This window comes from Molothrus ater, chromosome 17 (assembly GCF_012460135.2).
Source record: "Molothrus ater isolate BHLD 08-10-18 breed brown headed cowbird chromosome 17, BPBGC_Mater_1.1, whole genome shotgun sequence".
Classification (NCBI taxonomy): Eukaryota; Metazoa; Chordata; class Aves; order Passeriformes; family Icteridae; genus Molothrus; species Molothrus ater.
The window spans coordinates 8551188-8569215 of NC_050494.2; the positions used below are offsets into that span (position 1 = coordinate 8551188).

General features: G+C 51.5%; 2 protein-coding genes across 3 annotated transcripts in view; one reads left to right on the plus strand and one right to left on the minus strand.

The window, feature by feature from the left end:
* The window catches only part of DNAJC5 (DnaJ heat shock protein family (Hsp40) member C5), a 30823-nt gene extending 23814 nt beyond the window's left edge, over positions 1-7009 (plus strand). For both annotated transcript variants that reach the window (XM_036395451.2, XM_036395452.1), the window contains exon 6: positions 195-7009. In XM_036395451.2, the coding sequence (XP_036251344.1) occupies positions 195-298 (104 nt within the window). In that variant the 3' untranslated portion in view covers positions 299-7009. The remainder of the gene's footprint in view (positions 1-194) is intronic.
* Positions 7010-8628: 1619 nt separating this feature from the next.
* On the minus strand, positions 8629-17412 carry LOC118694561 (uncharacterized). Its single transcript, XM_036395697.2, has 3 exons — positions 17357-17412; positions 9674-9875; positions 8629-9234 (listed from the first exon to the last, which is right to left on the minus strand). Exons 1-3 carry the CDS (start codon positions 17410-17412, stop codon positions 8818-8820), a joined length of 675 nt encoding a protein of 224 aa, XP_036251590.2. The 3' UTR covers positions 8629-8817.
* Positions 17413-18028: the final 616 nt, after the last annotated feature.

Genomic DNA, 18028 nt, shown 5'->3' on the forward strand with positions numbered 1-18028 from the left:
CATTCCACATGTAGAGTTGAGGTGACGCTGTTGTGTGCACGCTGAAAATCAGGGAATTAATATCATGCTCCTAAATGGTAAATGATAAATAATAAAATGGTGTTATCAGAGGGTTGTAGGGAGATGTGATTACCAAAACATAGAGTGCTGTGTTTGTTCCTTGGTGTGCTAAGCCCTTTGTCTTCACTTTTCAGAGGCCTCAGACGCACCTATTGTGATACAGCCAGCATCAGCCACAGAGACAACCCAGCTCACAGCTGACTCTCACCCCAGCTACCACACTGATGGATTTAATTAAGTTAAGGAAACACTGTCATTAGAATGGATAAAAAAAAAATACATGGCCAACTCAACACTAGAATCATGAACATTAGAAGTAGAGAATGGGGAGGGGGAATAATTCTGCCACAGTAAGAGGGCAGCTTTCCAACCTGCCGAAAATATTTTGTAATCCCTTCAGCCTTTTGTCACCTTTCAGTGTCGTATCTCGACGATACGTGAAGTGCTGTAGCATGCAGTATTTAAAGCAGTTTAGCTACGGTCTTATTTGTTTCCTTTCTTTTTTTTTTTTTTTCTCCTGTTTTGTTTTGTTTTTTTGTTTTTTTTATAGCATGTATGGAGTTATGTTAAATGTCTGTGGTGTAATGTATTGAGTTGTCACAATATCAGTGCGGTGGAGACATTCTGCATTTTAAGCAGCAGTACTGGCCTAAAAATGAGATTTAAAAAGTGTCACAGAAGCCACTGTTCTTCTGTACAGCTGAGCTGTTGAAGACCTTTAGAAGTTGAGGATTTTCATTTGAGTGCAACAAACCAATTCTTTCATTCCTCCTTCTATTCCTGCATTATTATCTAAGCAAGTTTACAAAGCCAAGAACCAAAAAATGCCAGTCCTGCAGAGCTGGAGTCCTCTCTAATGCTGGTTTTCAGCTTAAATAAATCTACCTTGAAAAATAAAAAGGGAGAGTTGCCAATCTTTGAACAGTAAATTGAACAGCTCATTGTGTATGAGGCGATCTCCAATGACAATGGAACCAAAACCAACTGGGAATGGGCTCCTGTGGTGGTGGCAGTGGGATTTTAACTCCAAGCACAATTCTGTTTTGATTTGAGTTCCGTTGTTTTCCTGTAATGCTAAAGACCAAATAGTGCAGCTTTGTTTCTGAATGCATGAGAATCTTAAAGTGAAACTGGTTAACTGGCTCTCACTGAGCAAATGGTAAAATGCAGACAGTAGGCAACAGCAGAAATGTTTAAAAACAATTGATGTTTAAAAATTTGTTCTAATAATTTGAGACTTTAATAGGCAAATGGGGTATTACATATCTTTTTTAAAAGCTTTTATAATACACTAACCCTTTAATTTAATGAACATCTTTGTGGAGTACTTAAATGGGTTTTAAAGAACAAACCACCATTCTTTGTGTTTATATTGTATAATTTGCACATTGTCTTGCATTTAGATTTGTTTACACCATTGTTTCTCTTTTCTTTGGAACAACTATGTGGAAACCACTGAAAGGTTTCCTGTACTATTTTGAAACCAAATCAAGTCCGAATTCTGTTCTAGAAACTGTGGTTTACTGAAGTTTAACTGTTAAAAAGGCATTTTAGGCAGCTGCTGAATTACTGGTGTATATTGTTGTCAATAGTCCTGTTTAGGTGATCCAGAGTCAGATCTAGAACAGCTCCAGAAAACCCACACTTGGCACTTTCAGTGGGTAATTACGGCCTCGTTAATTTGAATGGTTACGGTTTTATATCACAATGCCTCTACTGGCCCTTGTACCCCCATCCCCCTGATCTGTTTTCCCCTCTTTCTGTGGAGGGGCTGTTGGCACCTTCGCCCCGTGTCTGCTGCTCCCTCACCAGCTCCAGGTGGTGCTTTGAAGCAGGGTAGAGATCCCCTGGTCTGCACAAAGACTGCCAGGCAAGGGCAGGGACCCAGAGAACTATTCTGAATATATTTTCCTGCTGTCTTTGCATGAGCAACATGAAATCTGCCATGAAACCATGTTAAACGTGCTGGCTAGGAGAACATGTTCTCCCCAAGGTCTCAGTGCTCAGTGAGGAGTGTTTGCACACCCAGACTTTGCTGTGGCTGTTGGTACAAGCACATATTTGCCTGCATGGGAGCTTGCTGCAGATCAGCATGATTTTAGTACCATATCCAGCCCCCAAAATTCCCCAAAAAATCTGTTCCTTTTAATTAATGGCTCAATTTCAGCAGCACACTCCTTAAGTCATTTCTTCTTTGCCCATAGTTCCTTACAGACCTGAAATGTGGTGGTTTAGTGCAAGATACTTTTATCTTTTCCTGACTTGGATGGTCTTGAGGACATTTGTGTATGATTTGGCTTGAGGTCCTTATTTAGTTAATGTCTTTCTTTGACCCCTTGGAACAAAAAGCCATTTTTAGGCTTGAACCCAATATAATTTTGTCTGTCCAGTAGATTTTGCCTGAAGCCTGTTCTTGGTGTAAAATTGCACTCTGGAATATGGTGGGGCATGTGCAGACTTTGTCCTCTCCACATTCACTGGTTAAAATTGCCTGTATCTGCAAATTGTGTTCTTAGTAAAAAAAAAAAAAAGGTATTGAGGTTTTTTGGCTTTGTAAATGAGTGTGGCTGATCAGGGCAAGTCAGTGAATGAGGGAGGGGCTCTTCCCTGGGAGCTGTTCCATTCCCTGTGTTCATCTCAGTGGATAATACAGAGATGGTGGTTGGGTGTTGCTCTGCTGCAGAGCAGCTTTGCCCCCACTGCTGGGGGCTGGTTGTCACTGTTAATCTGGAATAATGCTCTTGTTTCTTACCCTCTCTGGGCTGTTTCCAGAGAAGTAGAGAGGCTGGTGGGAAGTTGTGGCTCCAGGGAGGTGTGTGACACACCTGGAGTCACTCTGCAGGCTCCTGATAAGGGAACTGAAGTGTGGGCAGCACATGAGGACCAGAGGCAGAACAGTTATCTGTGGGGAAAGATGACATCCAGGATAAGTTTGCAGTTTTAGATCTTTGCTTAGCAAGGGATGAGTTTGGAGAGAGACTGCTTTCCTCTTGGTTCTGTCTGTGGGTGGTGTGTGAATAGGAAATTACTCTGTTACATGCCAGAGTGATGTTAGATGCTCCAAGGGAAACCGTTCCGAGATCTCACTTACAGGGAATGATGGGAAAACATAATTCTAGAGGAATATTCATGTTTTTGGAAGCTCTTTCAAGTTTGCCCATGTTACTGCTTAATCTCTGAGTTTGGGATCGTTGTGTATTAGTGAAGTTCTTCTTGAACTAAGTAAGGAAGTGATTTAAACATTCCTTCTTTGAAGCCAAAACCGTGTCATGGCACATAGGTACATTAATGCCCACTTTTCCCCTCTTGGAGGGAAGGTGCAAGGGTACCCTGGGCTCTAACACGAGTTGCACTTCATAATGGCCAAGTAGAATCCTAGTAAATGCAAAGCTGGGAATAATGGTTTAAATCTGGCAGAGAAGCTCAGGAATTCTGAGCTTGGTCAAGGGGAGTCGCAGCATCCCAGTGCTGCAGCCTGACCTGGCTTAGTGCAGAATGTTTCCCTCCAAAATCAAACCTTACCACTGTCCATCTCAGTCCAGTGTTTTGCCAGAATTAAAACTTGAGCTTGGATTTTATTTATTTCTTTCTTTCTTTAAAGTTGTATCATTTGTACAAGTTGCCTGAGTCCTCCATTCCAGTGTTCGGCCGCCTCCATCCAGCTCCTCCAAACTCTCCAGCGCTGATTTCCTTAGCACTTGTAGCTAAGGGCGAATCCCAGCTGGAGAGTTTGGTGTTCAGGATACTGATTTATCCCTGTGTTGCATGGAGAGCCATTCCTAGCTTAGGTGAGGAGGGAAAGCTGCTGCTGAGAGCACTCAGGTGCCAGCTGTCCCTCCTGGCACATGGAGCTGCTGGAAAAGGAGGTGCTGGATCTGTCCTGCCCATCCTCCCTAGGATGGGAACATCCTAAACGCACTGTACTGAAGGGGCATTGCACCCCTTAAATGCCAGTCTCATTTTGTTAGTGATATTTGTAGGAAATTCTTAAATATTTATCTGTATATAAATTTATGTAAGACCTCATGGCATCCCATAGGGTGTCGGTTTTTGCTGGTCCCATGCAGTGATGTTTTAGAGCCATGGTCCCTTTTTAGTCTTCTTTTTATATTTGTAGTCTTTTAAAACTGCTTTAGATATTAGCACTCCTAGTGTTATTAAAGTAGGATCCTCTTGGAGGTTTGGAGGGGCAGAACAGAGGAGGAGGGCTTGGGCATGGCACAGAAACACTCAGTCCTGCAGCAAGGCTGTGGTCGGGGGAGTGCAGCTCTCCAAACTCTTCCTGTCAGCCTGTAAACACCTCACACAGGTGTAACCAGGGCAGGAGCCTGACAGAAAAACTATTCCTGTCCCATCTGTGAGGCAGTTTAGTGGTGTGGGAGGGACACCTGTGCACTCTGAGGGGCTGCTCCAGAGCATTTGTACCACTCCTTGAGAGAGGCACCTGCTTCTCTCAACTACTTTGTGCCCTTCCTCTGGTGCCCTTTGATCTTTTTGCCAAGTTCTGGATAATATAGGAAATTTATGCTGCAGGTTTTTTTGTACCCAGTGCACCTGTATCTTGGCATCATGTTTAACAGGTCACTCTGGCAGGGTGGTCTGGGCAGTTTGCAGTCCCCACCTCGTGTCAGTAATTCCAAATGGTGTTTAAATGCATTAATCTTGGAGCACTGAACCCCCAGTTATAGTTTATAGTGTCAGGTCGATATAAACTTCACATGCTTCAGCATCTGGTGCTGCTTCTCTGTATTCTTAGTGGAGATCATCTAGTTTGTAGTGTCTCATTGCACCAACAGCTGCTTAAAATCTCTCGAAAGAATCGTAGCCAGTAGCTCACCAGGTGGCAGGAAATTTGTCAGTGTTCAGCTCCTGCAAGATCCATGGTCCCCTCCACGAGCTGCCTTTGGAGGCTTTCTGGGACTGTCTGGGACTCAGCAAGACTGCAATTCCTGTGTTCTTCCAAGAAGACACTTCCTTTACGAGGAGAAACCGCGGGAGGGAAGCTGGCTGTCTGATGTTTGCACAAGCCAAATGCCAGAAATCTGGAAGATGAACTTTCATTATGCCAATGTTACATGCACAGTTCATTTTGGTGTTAAAAGGATAGATGCTGGGAATTTCTAGTGGTTATATATATATATGTATGTATATGTATAGAGGAAGCTCTTATATAAACTGGCTGTTCATTCCCGAGTGCCGTTGTCTTCTCTGCTCCCTCTCCCAGCCCTGTGGGTGTTCTCTTGCAGTCTGTGAGCGGTTGCTTGTCAAACCATTCCAAAAATTGAACAATCTACTTGAATTCCATGAGCTGCCCCTTGTCCCAGCTCCTCTGGATAGAACAGAGCTCTGCCTGCTCCAGCTTTCCTTAGGAGGAGAGAAGGGAGAGCTGGCAGAGGGCACAGAGGCAGCTCTGGAGTGACTGGAACTTCTGCAACTGGCACATGGGGTGTTTAGATGTGGTTAATGTGCTCATCACTGAAGCTGTGATAGAACACATGGATTTGGGGTTTTCCCCTAGTTTTCACCACATTGGACTCCCCAGAATGGGGCTGGGTGAGCTCACAGAGCAAGGTCCACCCTGTGCTGAGGGCGTGGGCTGCAGCATCACGTGTGTGTATGTATGTATATATGCACATATGTATATATTTATACAACAGGTGTGCACCTTGGGTTTTTCTTTGGTGGTAAAAACGTGAGATTTGGCTCCAAGTAGTGCTCTGAACTCAGCCAGACAGGGGGAAGGTGTGAGTTTTGTGTGGCCACAAATTTGTGCTTCTTTGCTCTCAGCTGCAGGAAAACCCAAACCCGACCTGTGGGGTTGAGGGACTGGTGAGGACATGGTGAAGGAGCCTGTTGTATAAATAAATGGGTCCTAGGAGCAGGAGAAGATGCTTCTCCTGCTCCCCACACCCTGCTCGGGGAGTTCCCACATGAGCAGCATGGGGTTTGCACGGCCAGGTGCTGTCCCTCCTCTTGCAGGTGGGTTCCATAAGGACTTGGAGTTACTGAAATTCCTACTCCTGAAGCTGGCAGTGATCCATGTGAAGGCACAATGGTTGTGGCTGATGCACATGTGAGTCCCACCATGTCCCCTCTAGCCATGCTGGATAGAGTCACCATCGCCCTCCTCCTCCTCAGGCTGTTCCTGCCAGGGGCTGTTCCTGACACGCAGCACACCAGGGGTTCCTTCATGGCAGAAATGGGGGAATATTGGGGAGATTTTTACTGCTGGCACCACTGAAGTTCTGTTTGTGACCATCATGACTGATGAACTCCAGGTTTGCCAATTCCAAACGTGCTGTTTCCATGCTGGATGCTGAGCTGATCGCTGTCATTCCTTCCTCCCTCTCATCCCACCGTTGCCTGCCTTGCTGGGGCAGGCTGTGGATGGGTTGGTTGGTGTCACTGCTGACATCCCAGGCGGTTTATGTTTATTTTGCATGTGAGCAAGGCCCTGAACTGTGTAATTCCTCATGGGGTTTGGTTTCCTGGCCCCTTTATGGAGCCAGAGGGAGCTGAGGATGCCGGGAGAGACTCGCCTGCATTTGCACTGCACTTCAACTCAGGCGGGGGTGGGGGATAGAGGGAGCCCATCTTTAAAAAAAGAAAAAAAAATAGTAAAAAAAACCCCAAACCAAACCCACCACAATCGAAGTATAAATGCATCTGAGAAGCAATTATAATATAGACATATATCTATTTTGTTATGTTACTAAAGGACCATACTTTGAGTTGTCTGTAAGTAGACGTGGCTGTCTGAACTTCGTGGATTGTAACACTCGATACTACTGAGCTCCTGTACATACCCGCGGCGACGGCAGAAGGAATTATTTTCTGTTTTAGCATGGTAATTTGTGTCTTGTATGTCCGAATATAAACTAAAATAAAGATTGCTAAGTTATCGGAAACCACTGTTGTAAAATAAATGTTTTCAATGCAGAAATGCCCATCCGATGTTTCTTTGTTTATTTGCGCAAGAGGGAGGGGCTGTGGGACAGGGTGGGGCTGGCTGGGAAGTGGGAGGTGGGAGAGGTCACCCATCCCTGGGATGGGCACTGGGTGCAGGGTCTCTGGGGCAGGAACTGTAGCCACTCCCCTGTACCCCTCCTGTACCCACCGTGGGGTCTGGGCTGGTTTGGAGCCTGGAAGTCCAAAGATCTTCCTTTATGTGATGCTGGACCCTGGCAGGTATTTGGGGTACAAATGCAGGTTAGAGTTGTTGGTGGGGTGGGAATTGTATGCAGGGCTGAGGGAGGCAACAGGAGCTGTCCCTGCAGTAAAAACAGCCTTTTCTGGAGAAACTCAGGTTATTGACACTGGGTTTGCTCCTGCTGTTGCTGATGGAGAGAACCAAGATGAGTGGAAGATGTGCTGAAGGAGCTACAAGACTGATCCAAGCCAAGGTGGGGACCAAGGCAGCACAAATCTGTCTTGCTCCCAAGCCTGTGGTGACTGTGGGGCTGTCCCTGCTGCAGGTGCCACCAGCGGCTGTTCTGACCCTGGGATTGTTCATTTTGGAAAGGTTCTGCATTTGATGGAGGCGAGCATAAAATTGGGGTTTAATTTGAGGTTGTCAGGTTGGACAGGGCTTTAAGCAGCCTGATCTAGAGGGAGGTGTCCCTGCCCATGGCTCATGTTGCCCTGGCAACACCAAAAGCTGCTGGGACCGAGCAGCCCCTCAGGAGAGGCAGGAATGGAGTGCAGGGTCAGGCCAGGTTGGGTTCAAAGCTGAGACCAAGCTGCTCAACTCAGGCACATGCTCCTCACCACTTCCTGCACTCCTGTCTTAGCACAGTCTGATCTTTACCGTGATTTCTGTCCCAACCCCACAAGTCTGCTCCCTCACTGTCCCCTCTGATGTCCCCAGGGTGCCAGAGGTCCTGTCCAGCCCTGTGCCCACCCCAGTCAATCACCCAAGCCTGGGATGGCCAAGCTGGCCTGGGGGAAGGATATTGACCCCTTCCCTGGTCTGCAGAGTGCAGGGCCCTGGGACAATTTTCCTCCTTCCACCACGACTGTCAGTGCCTGGGAGCCTTCCCAAACCCAGCTCAGCCCTGTCAAGCCTGGCAGTGGACTGTGCACAGCCTGGGGTGGGAATGGCTGCTCCAAGCTTGGGGCTGTGATTGCAGGAGTGGGACTGAGCTGACGGGGGGCTCCATGCCCCAGAGAGGACACAGCTTGGAAGGGAGGGGGCCTCTGGGGGGGCTGCAATGCCCTTGCTGCCAATATCTTACACAGATGCTCACCTTTCTCCACGAACCGCCAAGATCAAGCGTCACTAAACCTTGTCCCAAATCCCCAGCTGTGACACAAAAAGGTGCAGACTTGCTGTGAAGTTGGGAAGCAGCAGCTTTTGGAGCCATTCGCAGGGGCACTGGAGAAGCCCTGGCTGGGTCTCAGGGTGCAGCTTCCAGCCGGGGTTGCACTACCTGCATCATTCAGAGCTCTTTATGGAGATATTTTTTCTCACCCAAGGAAGCATCTGGGATTGCTCTGGTGTTTTTGGGGAGACCTGGATCAGGTCCACAGGTTTATGACAGCAGGAAAGCATAAGAGCACAGCAGCAGGGCAGGTACGACTGTGACTTTAATGCACAACAGTGACACGCGGGACGCAGTGACAGCAGCACTGCCAGGCAAGGCGGGGACTCCCGGGGCACGGCTGCAGCCCACAGCATCCCCCCAGTTTCTCCGCTCCGCTGTGGTGTCTTGTTACGGGGTCGGTCTCCTTCATTCCCCCACCTCCAGCGACCCTCCCTCATTTCCCTATACTCTGCAGCAAGAGCTTATTGCTGAGCGCCTTCTGGGCCAGTCTCTCCTCCCGGGACATTTCCAGGAACTCGCGCAGGAGGTGGAAGGTGAGATCCAGCGAGTTGGGTTTTCCGTCTCGCCTCTTGCCGGTTTGCAGCGCCCGCCGGGCTCGGGGGGCCGGGGCGAGCTCTGCCCCGTGGAACAGGCACAGTCTTTGGGGCAGGGCATCGGTGGCGGGGACGGGGGCTCTCGGGGCTCCCATCCAGGACTCCCAGGTGAGCTGGGGGGCCAGGGTCAGCCTGCGGGACGGACCCCGGGGCCACTGCAGCGGGGAGCAGGTCTCCGAGGGCAGGAAGAGCAGGACGAGGACGGAGGCAGCTGAAATCATCCTGACCCGCATCGCAGCCACTCCGGGGCCAGAAGCCTGCAAGAGCAGCCCCCCCCCACCCCGGACCCCCACATCCCCCCCGCTGCGGTCAGGGGTCACTCGAGGGGCTTCACCCCGTTGGGGACCCCCTCCCCAGGGATGAAATCCTCTAGGGATGAAACCCCCCGGGACGGTATCCCTACCCCCGCCGATGGGAATCCCACCCCTCGTCCCTGGGACAGGACCTTTCTGGGGACGGGACCCTCCGTGGGCTGGGATCCCCCCCTACCCCTGGATGGGGCTCCCCCTGAGCATGAGACACCCTCGGCAGCCGGGACGGGACCCTCCAGGACCTGGGACCCCCACGAGGGGACACCCCTGCACCCCGGGACAGGACCCTCCCTCCTCCCCCCGGGACCAGGCGCCCCCGAGCTCGGGATCCCCCTCCTTGTGCCGGGGGTGGCGGTGGCCGTCCCGGTCCCCGTGCGCGTCTCACCGCTCTCGGGCGCTCCGCCGGCTCCGCGCCTCCCGCAGGACGCGCGCTCCGGCCCCGCGCTTTATACGGGCGGGGGAGCCACGTGATGGGAGCGGGGCCGAGATCTGTCCGCGGTGCTGAACGGGGGGAGAGCGGGGGGGACACGGGCCGGGAGGGGACAGGCTGGGGGGACAGGCTGGGGGGGACGTGGCTGGGGGAGAGCCTGTCAGGGGGAGAGCCTGTCAGGGGGGGTTCATGGGCATGTGGGTCCGGGGGGTACGTGGGGCGAGGCCGGGGGAGTGTTTTGGGGGCTGTGGGGGTGTGGGGCGTGCGGGGGTGTGTGTGCAAGCGGGCACAGATGTGTTCAGGGGCGTTTTCGGTGTGTTGGAGAGGTGAGGGGGAGCTGAGGGTGTGGGAGGTGAGTGTGAGTTCATGAGTGTGCACCACAGACCCTCTGTGTGTGACGGGGAGCCTGGGGCTGCGGCAGGACCCGCCAGCCAAGCCCTGCACTCCCCCATTGCTCCGGGTGCTGCTCCTGGGCACCGCATGGAACCCCCGCTTCTCTCGGGGCCAGATGTGCCCATGGCAGAGGGGCACACCGGGCACACACCTGTGTGCAGGGCTTGGCCCCGAGCTCTGCAGCGTTTCACGTCGCAGGGAAAGTTTTCCCGATGGCTCCTTGGGCGGTTGTTTGGTGAAGGCAGCCCCGGCTCCTCCCAGGGATCCCTCTGCTGCTATCACACAGATGAAAACTTCACTGCAGAAGCAAAATGCGCTTCTGGAGCACAATTTGACACAGCACAAAGACATGTTCTTCTCCCGGCCTGATCCTAGCACAGACACACACCTGGGGGTGCATCTGGGAGCCATGGGAGCCATGGGAGGGATTCATTTGCCTTTCCCTGCCTCCCTGCCGGAGCCTCCATTGCCTGCCCCTCAGAGCTCAGCAATTGCTTCCTTCACCTTGCAGAAGCACTTCTGTCTCTAAAATTAAAATTCCCTCCTGAGGAACAAACTTAAGAGAAGGGGAAAAAGCAAACCAGCACACATTATGTAGAACTTGGATGAATGGCAAGAACCCCTCCCATCCTCCTCCGTGGCAAGAACCACATGGAAAACAAGGGCTCTGCAGAGTTCTGAGGGTCACAGCAAAGGGCTCAAAAGGTTTGTGGAGGTGGTAGGCCAGGGGGGCCCTCACCCCCCCCAGCTGCAGAATAACTCCCAGCAGCAGCAGAGCAAGCACTGGGTGGGCAGGAAGGGGGAGCAGCTGCCTCCTTGCTGGCTTTGTGAGCTTTTAAAGTCCTTTTCTTCGCTGAATCATCGAGATCCTCTCTCATTTCCAGTGCTTCGCCTGAGGCTGCTTTTCTCCCTGTGCCCCATGCCTGATCCCGTGTTGTCCCCTATCCCGTTACCAGTGCTGGGCCTGGCCCTGCTGCATTGCCAGGAATGCTGCCTGCAGCTCCCAGGGCATCCCCACACCTGCTGGGGGCTCAGGGCAATGAGACCCCAAAATCCCATCAGGAGATGAAAGCAGCTCCAGCAGAGACTGGATGCCAGCATGGGGAATGGAGTTGCCTCCCCTGTGCTGCCTGGCTGCTCATGGGGGCTCCCAGCATGATTTTAAATCTTCTTGAAGTTGTGCTAGGACTTGGTGGGTCCAGGGGGTCCAGCTCAGCAATTTTGTCTCCTCCCCTGCATGTGGGGTTGGGCTGTCTCTGAAAAATTCTTCCTAGCCCATCTCCTGGGCTGCCCTGCGGAAGCAGCGCTTGGAGGGGCCAGGGGCTGCAGTAGGGAGAGATGCAGCAGGAGGGGCTGTGCCCAGAGCATCACTCAGGAGGCTTTGGGGGCCACCTTGTCTCAGAAGAGTGAGCCCGTGGCTCTGGGCAGAGATTTCCGCTCCTGCACTGCCACAGGCACGGCCAGGAGCAGGCGCAGAGAGAGGCAGCTCAGCTCAGCCCCTGCCCCCGTGGCCTGCTCTGTGGCTGGTCATGTTTTACACCATTTGCCTTTAGCATTAGTCATTGAATTGTAGCAAAGACAACGATTCTGACAAGTGTATCTTGGACTTGTGTTTTATTTAGGAAGTTCAACTTGAAAAATTAAAAATACTCTTTTTTTCTCTGCTCCCTTCATAAATTACTGACAAATCCAGCGCTGATGGGCCCTGTGCACTGCCTGGGGATTCATTATCGTCACTTTTAGGGCTGTCACTCTCTCCTCCTCTAGTCAGGAATGTGAGGAGCGAAGTGTTAATGATGCTTTCAGGGATGCCAAACCTACCCCTGGGCTGCGCTGGCTGCACACAGAGGCACAGATCCGGGAGGGAGTCGGAGAGGTTCCTAATTAGGTGCTTTTGATGCTCGGAGCCTCCTGTCACATGAGCAGCAGCTCACACGCGGCAGCGGCTGCATCGCCGGCCCTGGCAGCTCCAGCACTGAGGTGTGGCCGAGCTTCCAGCAGCTTCTCCTGAGGGACAGGTGGGATTTGCCAGCCACTTTCCTCCCTTTGCTCCTTGGGGGCTCACACCCACTTTGGTCCTTGCCCAGCCTCACAAACAGCCGTGCCAGGGTGCAGATGAAGCTCTGGTGTCTCCCTGCTGTGTTTCTCCATGAGCTGGGTGGAGGTGGCAGCCGTGGGGCTGGTGGGGGTCAGTGCTGCCCGTCCTGCTCTGGAGAAGGCATCTCGTGGGCTGACGAACCTGAGATTGACCCTGATGTTTCACCATTCTCAGGTTAGACAGTCCTCGAGGTGCCCCTCGCTGGGGCAGCTGCCAAACCCCCTGCCTTGTGCCTTGTGCCTCGTGCCTCACACCGTGTGCTTGCCCAGGTCTCCCAACCTCTGAAGAATTTGGAGACAACAAAGAAGCAGCCCCTTGGCTCTGTTTTTATGGTGGGGTTGCCTGTGGGACCCACCCAAACATCCTCACATTGCCCTGCATGCTCCCAGGGAATCAAGGAATCTCAGAACCATTTGGGCCCTCTGAGATCACCAAGCCCAACCATTCCCTCAGCATGGCCAAAAACATCACTGAACCATGTCCCCAAAGGCCACAGCCACACTTTTAAATCCCTTCAGAGATGGTGACTCCACTACTGCCCTGTGCAGCCTGATCCAGTGCTGGACAACTGTTTTGGCGAAGTTTTCCCTAATATCCAACGCAAACCCTTCCCAGGTGCAATTGGAGGTTGTTTCCTCTCATCCTGTCACTTGTTACTTGGAGAAGGGACCACCCCACCTGACTACAGCCTCCTTTCAGGGAGTTGAAGGAAAAATGAATATTAAAAACCTATTAAAAGCTTATCAATCTAAATGAATGAACTTAGTATGAAACTGAAAGGAAGTGTTTTCCCACTGACAAGCTCCGTGCAAGAAGTGAGCGAGCCTGGAAAGCTGTCACAAAAATCACAGTGAAAGGAATCTGTAACCTGTTTTCAGCTCCTTTCTGGATTTCTTTGGGTCCAAACAACCTCCCACTTCTGTGGTGGGGACTGAGCCAGATGCAGCTCTGAGTACTCCACACACAGCCAAGACTATTCAATAGAGGGACTCTGGATTTCCTTCAGAGAAAAGGAAGAAAAATCTTTCTGACAGGAGCAAGGGAACTGCAGAACCGCTGCCCAGCTTTACCTTCTCTGATACCTCCATTGGAAATCTGAGCAGCTTTGGGGGATTTTAAAGTTTGTCCTGTGTGCTTGCAAAGATGAAAAAGAAGAGGTAAAAGCCAATTAGAATTAGTTTTTTCCAAGGAAGGTGAAGTTTTAGTAAGTTTTGTACAGAGAATAAAGTATGGCAGAATCCTCTCAATTGGCCCCAAGAAAAGTGGAAAATACTTCCAAAAATAGTCAGGAATCATTTGCAGAAGGAATAAAAAGAGGGTGCAGGGCACTGCCTGCCTTACCTGTGAACCCAGGACCAGGTCCCCTGCACCGCTGGCAGCCCTGGCCCCTCTGGCCTGCTCTCCTCCCCCTGCCACCCCCGTGCTGTCTTTTATAGCCTTTCTTGTCCCCCAGCTGAGCTGAGCTGGGCCACAGCGAGCTGCCACGCTCTCTGCTGGCTTCCTGTTTGCTCATCGAGCGCCTGCGGTAAAATTTCCATTACACGCTGGACAGGCAGGGTGGCAGAGAGCAGTGAGGCAAGAAATGGAACCCCAACACGTATCTGTGTTTCAGTGGTTCCCTCAACTCTTTTGAAAATGAGAAAGTTCTGTTAGATGGAGGCAGAGGTGAAAAGGGGTGTCCTGGCTCAGTGGGAACTGAAAGCCATCCTGCAGTCTCGGTCCAGCTGCTCTGGGTTCCCCCTCCCTGCCCCCAAGGGGATAGAGAAGTTCTGCTCCTCAGTTCAGCAAGAAGATCCGCCTTCCCATCCTCCACCCCAAAAAAGTGCTTCCCAAATGCTGCCTCACTGAATGGAGCCACAAGACAAAGCTCTGTCCTGCTCTGACCAGAGGTTGTGGGGCTCTCTGTGTCCCCCTTCATTCTGTCTCAGCCAGCAGATCCTCCAGCGATGCATAACCCAAGAGGAAAGATCTGGATGAGACAATTAATTTCAATCTTTCATTTATCCCCAGTGTGCAGAAGAACCATTTTGGCTGTAAAATAGAGGAGGCCAAAGGGAAAAGAAGAAAACTGCCTGCCATGAAAATATGGAACCTGTCAAAGGATCCACGCCCATCTGGAACAATGTCTCTTGGTCTGGAGGGGAAAGACTCCATGGCTGGAATGAGATGAGCTTTAAAGTCCCTTCCAGCTCCTTGTGGGAGTCTATAATTCAACAAACATAAACTGAAAATTCACTGCAATCAGCAGGGACATCTTCCACTATCCCAGGTTGCTCCAAGCCCCACCCAACCTGGCCGTGAACACTTCCAGTTATGGGGCAGCCACAGCTTCTCTGGGCAGCCTGTGCCAGGGCCTTGCCACTGTGACAAGGAAGAATTTCTTCCCAATGTCCAATCTAACCCTGCCCTCTGTCAGTTTGGAGCCATTCTCACTTGGTCCTGTCGTCTCATGCCCTTGTTCAAAGGCACTGAGGTCAAATGAAGACTTTTAAATATCTTTGATGTTTCTGGATGTCTCTGTGAGTGAGTTTGGCCAAGGATCACTCTAAGCAGCAGATGGCTTAGATGAGTTTGATTTAAGGTGCTGCTGAAAAAGTTTCCAGTGGCACCAGGCAGACACTTTCATGTGTGGCCTGTCGGATATATCGGCTGATCTCTGTGCACAACACTGCTCGTTCAACAGCTTCAAAATGCCCCATTTTTTACCACTGTTTCAATATCGACTTCTGAAAACCGCCTCTGCTAACAGAGCAGGGTGTTTGATGCCAGCCCTGACAAATCTCCTCGCTTATAATACACAGAAATTCAGCATTTTTTTAACAATTGGCAAAGACTGTGCCCTACAGAGCCATGGGCTGGTCTTGCCAGCTCTTGAAGGTCCGGAGAGCTTCACTGCTCACCCAGACCAGGTCTGGGAGGTGACCTTCACGGCACAGCCCACTCCTGCAATGAATTGCCAAGTTCTCAGATGAATACTGGGGCCGGCACACAGGTTTCAGCCCACAAGATCTGTGTCTTTCTGTACAAATAGGAATCAAGCAGGTAACGAGCTCAAAAGGAAATTGAATTTTTCTTCTGACCCACTGTTCCTCTGGCTCCTTTCCAGCCCCGAGAAGCCCACAACGGTGGCAGCCTCCAGCACTGGAGCTTCGCATGCCATTACCTCAGGCAAGGAGAGATTTAATCTATTTCAGAGAAAACTGAGCCCATCTGCTGCAGAAAGAGAAAACACAACCCGAAAGTCCTCGTCTCAGGTGTTCCTGCTCGAAATGACTGTGGTTGCTCTTTGATGGTCAAGCAGACATTGTTCTCCTTTTTTCTGTTGGCTTTTTTTTTTCCTGTTGGCTTTTTTTTTCTGTTGGCTTTTTTTTTTTAACCGCTCGGATCTATTTTTAGCCATGAGGGGATGGTGCTCAGGAGGCTCTGCCATGGGTCACCTCAGTGTGGGTTTGGGTCACTCTGCATGCCAGGCAGGAAATGAAGCACAGCCACTCCTGGTGGCCCTGCCATGGGCAGTGGGACCCCGAAGATGGTGGGGGGCTGCAGGTGCTGCTAAGAGCAGGGATCCCACACTGGGGGTTTGGGATTGTGATGATAGCAGGTGGATGAAGTGGGGCTCCTGCCATGGGAGGTGGAACCCAGCGATAGCAGGGTGCTGCAGCTGAGCCCATGGGCACCTCGTGATAGCAATAAATCTAATACTTTTTTTTTTTTGGTCTGATTTAATGAGACACCTGGAACTGTGGTTTGCAATGAGAAAAAAGGCTATTTTTTTCTTTTTCTTTTTCAGTGTCTCCATGTTATGGAGGAGGCATTAGGGAATGTCACCATGTGCCACACGGTCCTGGCTGGGCTGTCCAACAGCAGGTGGGAGCTGGAGCGGTGCCCGTCCCAGTCAGGGTCTGTGCAGTGCTGGGCTCAGCCATGCTCAAAACTCCCCACTTTTGCCCTTTTTTCAGCTCGAAAACATGGTGCGGCCCTGGCGGGGAGGTTTGCGCTGGTGCACAGACCTGCTGCATCCACCACGCTGCTGTGATGAAGCCTCATGGCTGGGGCTGCTCAGAAAGCCTTAGACCAATAGTTTGGCGAGAACAGAGTGGTTTCTGCTGTGTTCCACCACCCCAGCCTGTGGCCAGCATGGCCTCAGAGCCTGCGGCTGGGGGGGCAGTGAGGCACAGGCAGAGGGGAGGGAGGGAGCCGCCTGCCGCCCACGCAGCGTTTCCGACGTGGCATTTGCTACCAGCAGTTTGTCACAAACAAAACAAATTCTGTCTTGTAGCCCTGAAACTAAATTAGGTCTGGCAGCGCTGGTGATGGCGGCGTGAGGGAGAGGAAGATGGCGGGCTGACAGGGAGCGTTAGGGATCCAAGATGGCGGCGTGGCGTGAGGGCAATGGCGGCAACGGGGACGGAACTTGCCAGAAACGGCGTTTGAGGATGAATCAGCCATGGTTGCCTCAAGCAGGTGCAGTGTGGGAGCAGAGAGGATGGCTCTATATATTTCAGTGGCAGGAGCAGCCCACAGGGTAGGAAGGGAGGTGGTGGCTCCATGTTTGCCAGTGGTGGGAGCAGTTGCCCAGTGGGAGCTGCTGGCATGGGCACAGGGCTGGTTTGCTGAAGCAAAATAATCACAGAAGCACAGAATATGCTGAATTGACCCATAGAATATGCTGAAGGGACCCATCAGGATCACTGAGTCCAACTCCTGGCCATGCACAGGACACAAAGTCCCACAATGTGCCCAAGTGCCTTATCCAAACCCTTCTCGAATTCAGACAGACTGGGTTGTGCAAATCTGAGTAAAAACGTGGCTCTATTGGGGAAAGTGTAGATCTGAGGCAAAAGAAGGATCTGCTAAAGAAAAATGGTGACTTGACCACTGCTCTGGGCTGCCTGTTGCAATGTCTGGCATCCTTTCAACGAAGAAATTTTCCCTAATATGCATTCTAAACTTCCCCGACACAATTGTTTCCTCTTGTCCTGTCGCATGTTACCTGAAGGCAGACACCAACAGTGTCTGGGGGAGAGAAGGTGCTTTGGCCACCCCAGAGTAAGTGACACGTGGATATCCCATCCCTGGAAGCATTCAAGGCCAGGTTGAATGGGGCTGGGAGCAACCTGGTCTAGTGAAGATGTCCCTGTCCATACCATGGACCCGGTGACCCACTGCTGCTGACCTGCTGCTCCAGCCGAAGCCCCCCCATGCCTGCCTGTCCTCGTGTTTGTGCTCATGAGCTCTCCTTCCACCCACACAGGGAACTATTTTTAGCAGACACTAATCAAGTGTCAGTGTTGGCTCTGAGTGTGGCTTTCAGTGGAGGGCTCCTTCTTTCACCAAGTGCTGGCAGGAACTCGGGTGTGTTTTCTTTTAAATCTGGTAGAGAATTTGCACAATGTGCTGCAGAGCAGTGGCGGTTATTTTGGGCTGGTCACACCCACGCCCACACTGAGAGATCACCAGGTGATTCTCCATTTTGGTGAGGGCTTGGCAGAGCATCCCCCTCCCGATCCCGCGCTGCCAGCAGCACCTGCTGGCCTTGCCTGACCTTTCAGGAGCCAGCTCCAGGCTAGGGCTACCCAGACAAGAGGTAGCTTTGCTCCTCTTGGGATGTTCATCTCCTGCACAAAGGTGTTGGGTTGGAACTTTGAATCCTGCAGGAAAGGAAAATGCTCCATGTTCAGCGCTGGAGGTCACAGCCTCCTCTGGCTGAACCCCCCCCTCATGTGGGGCCAGCTCCCCTTCCATTGAGGTGACCCTGCTCTGTGACAGGTCACATCCTGTTCGCTGTGCCCTGGTCAGACACAGGACCTGCTTCTCAC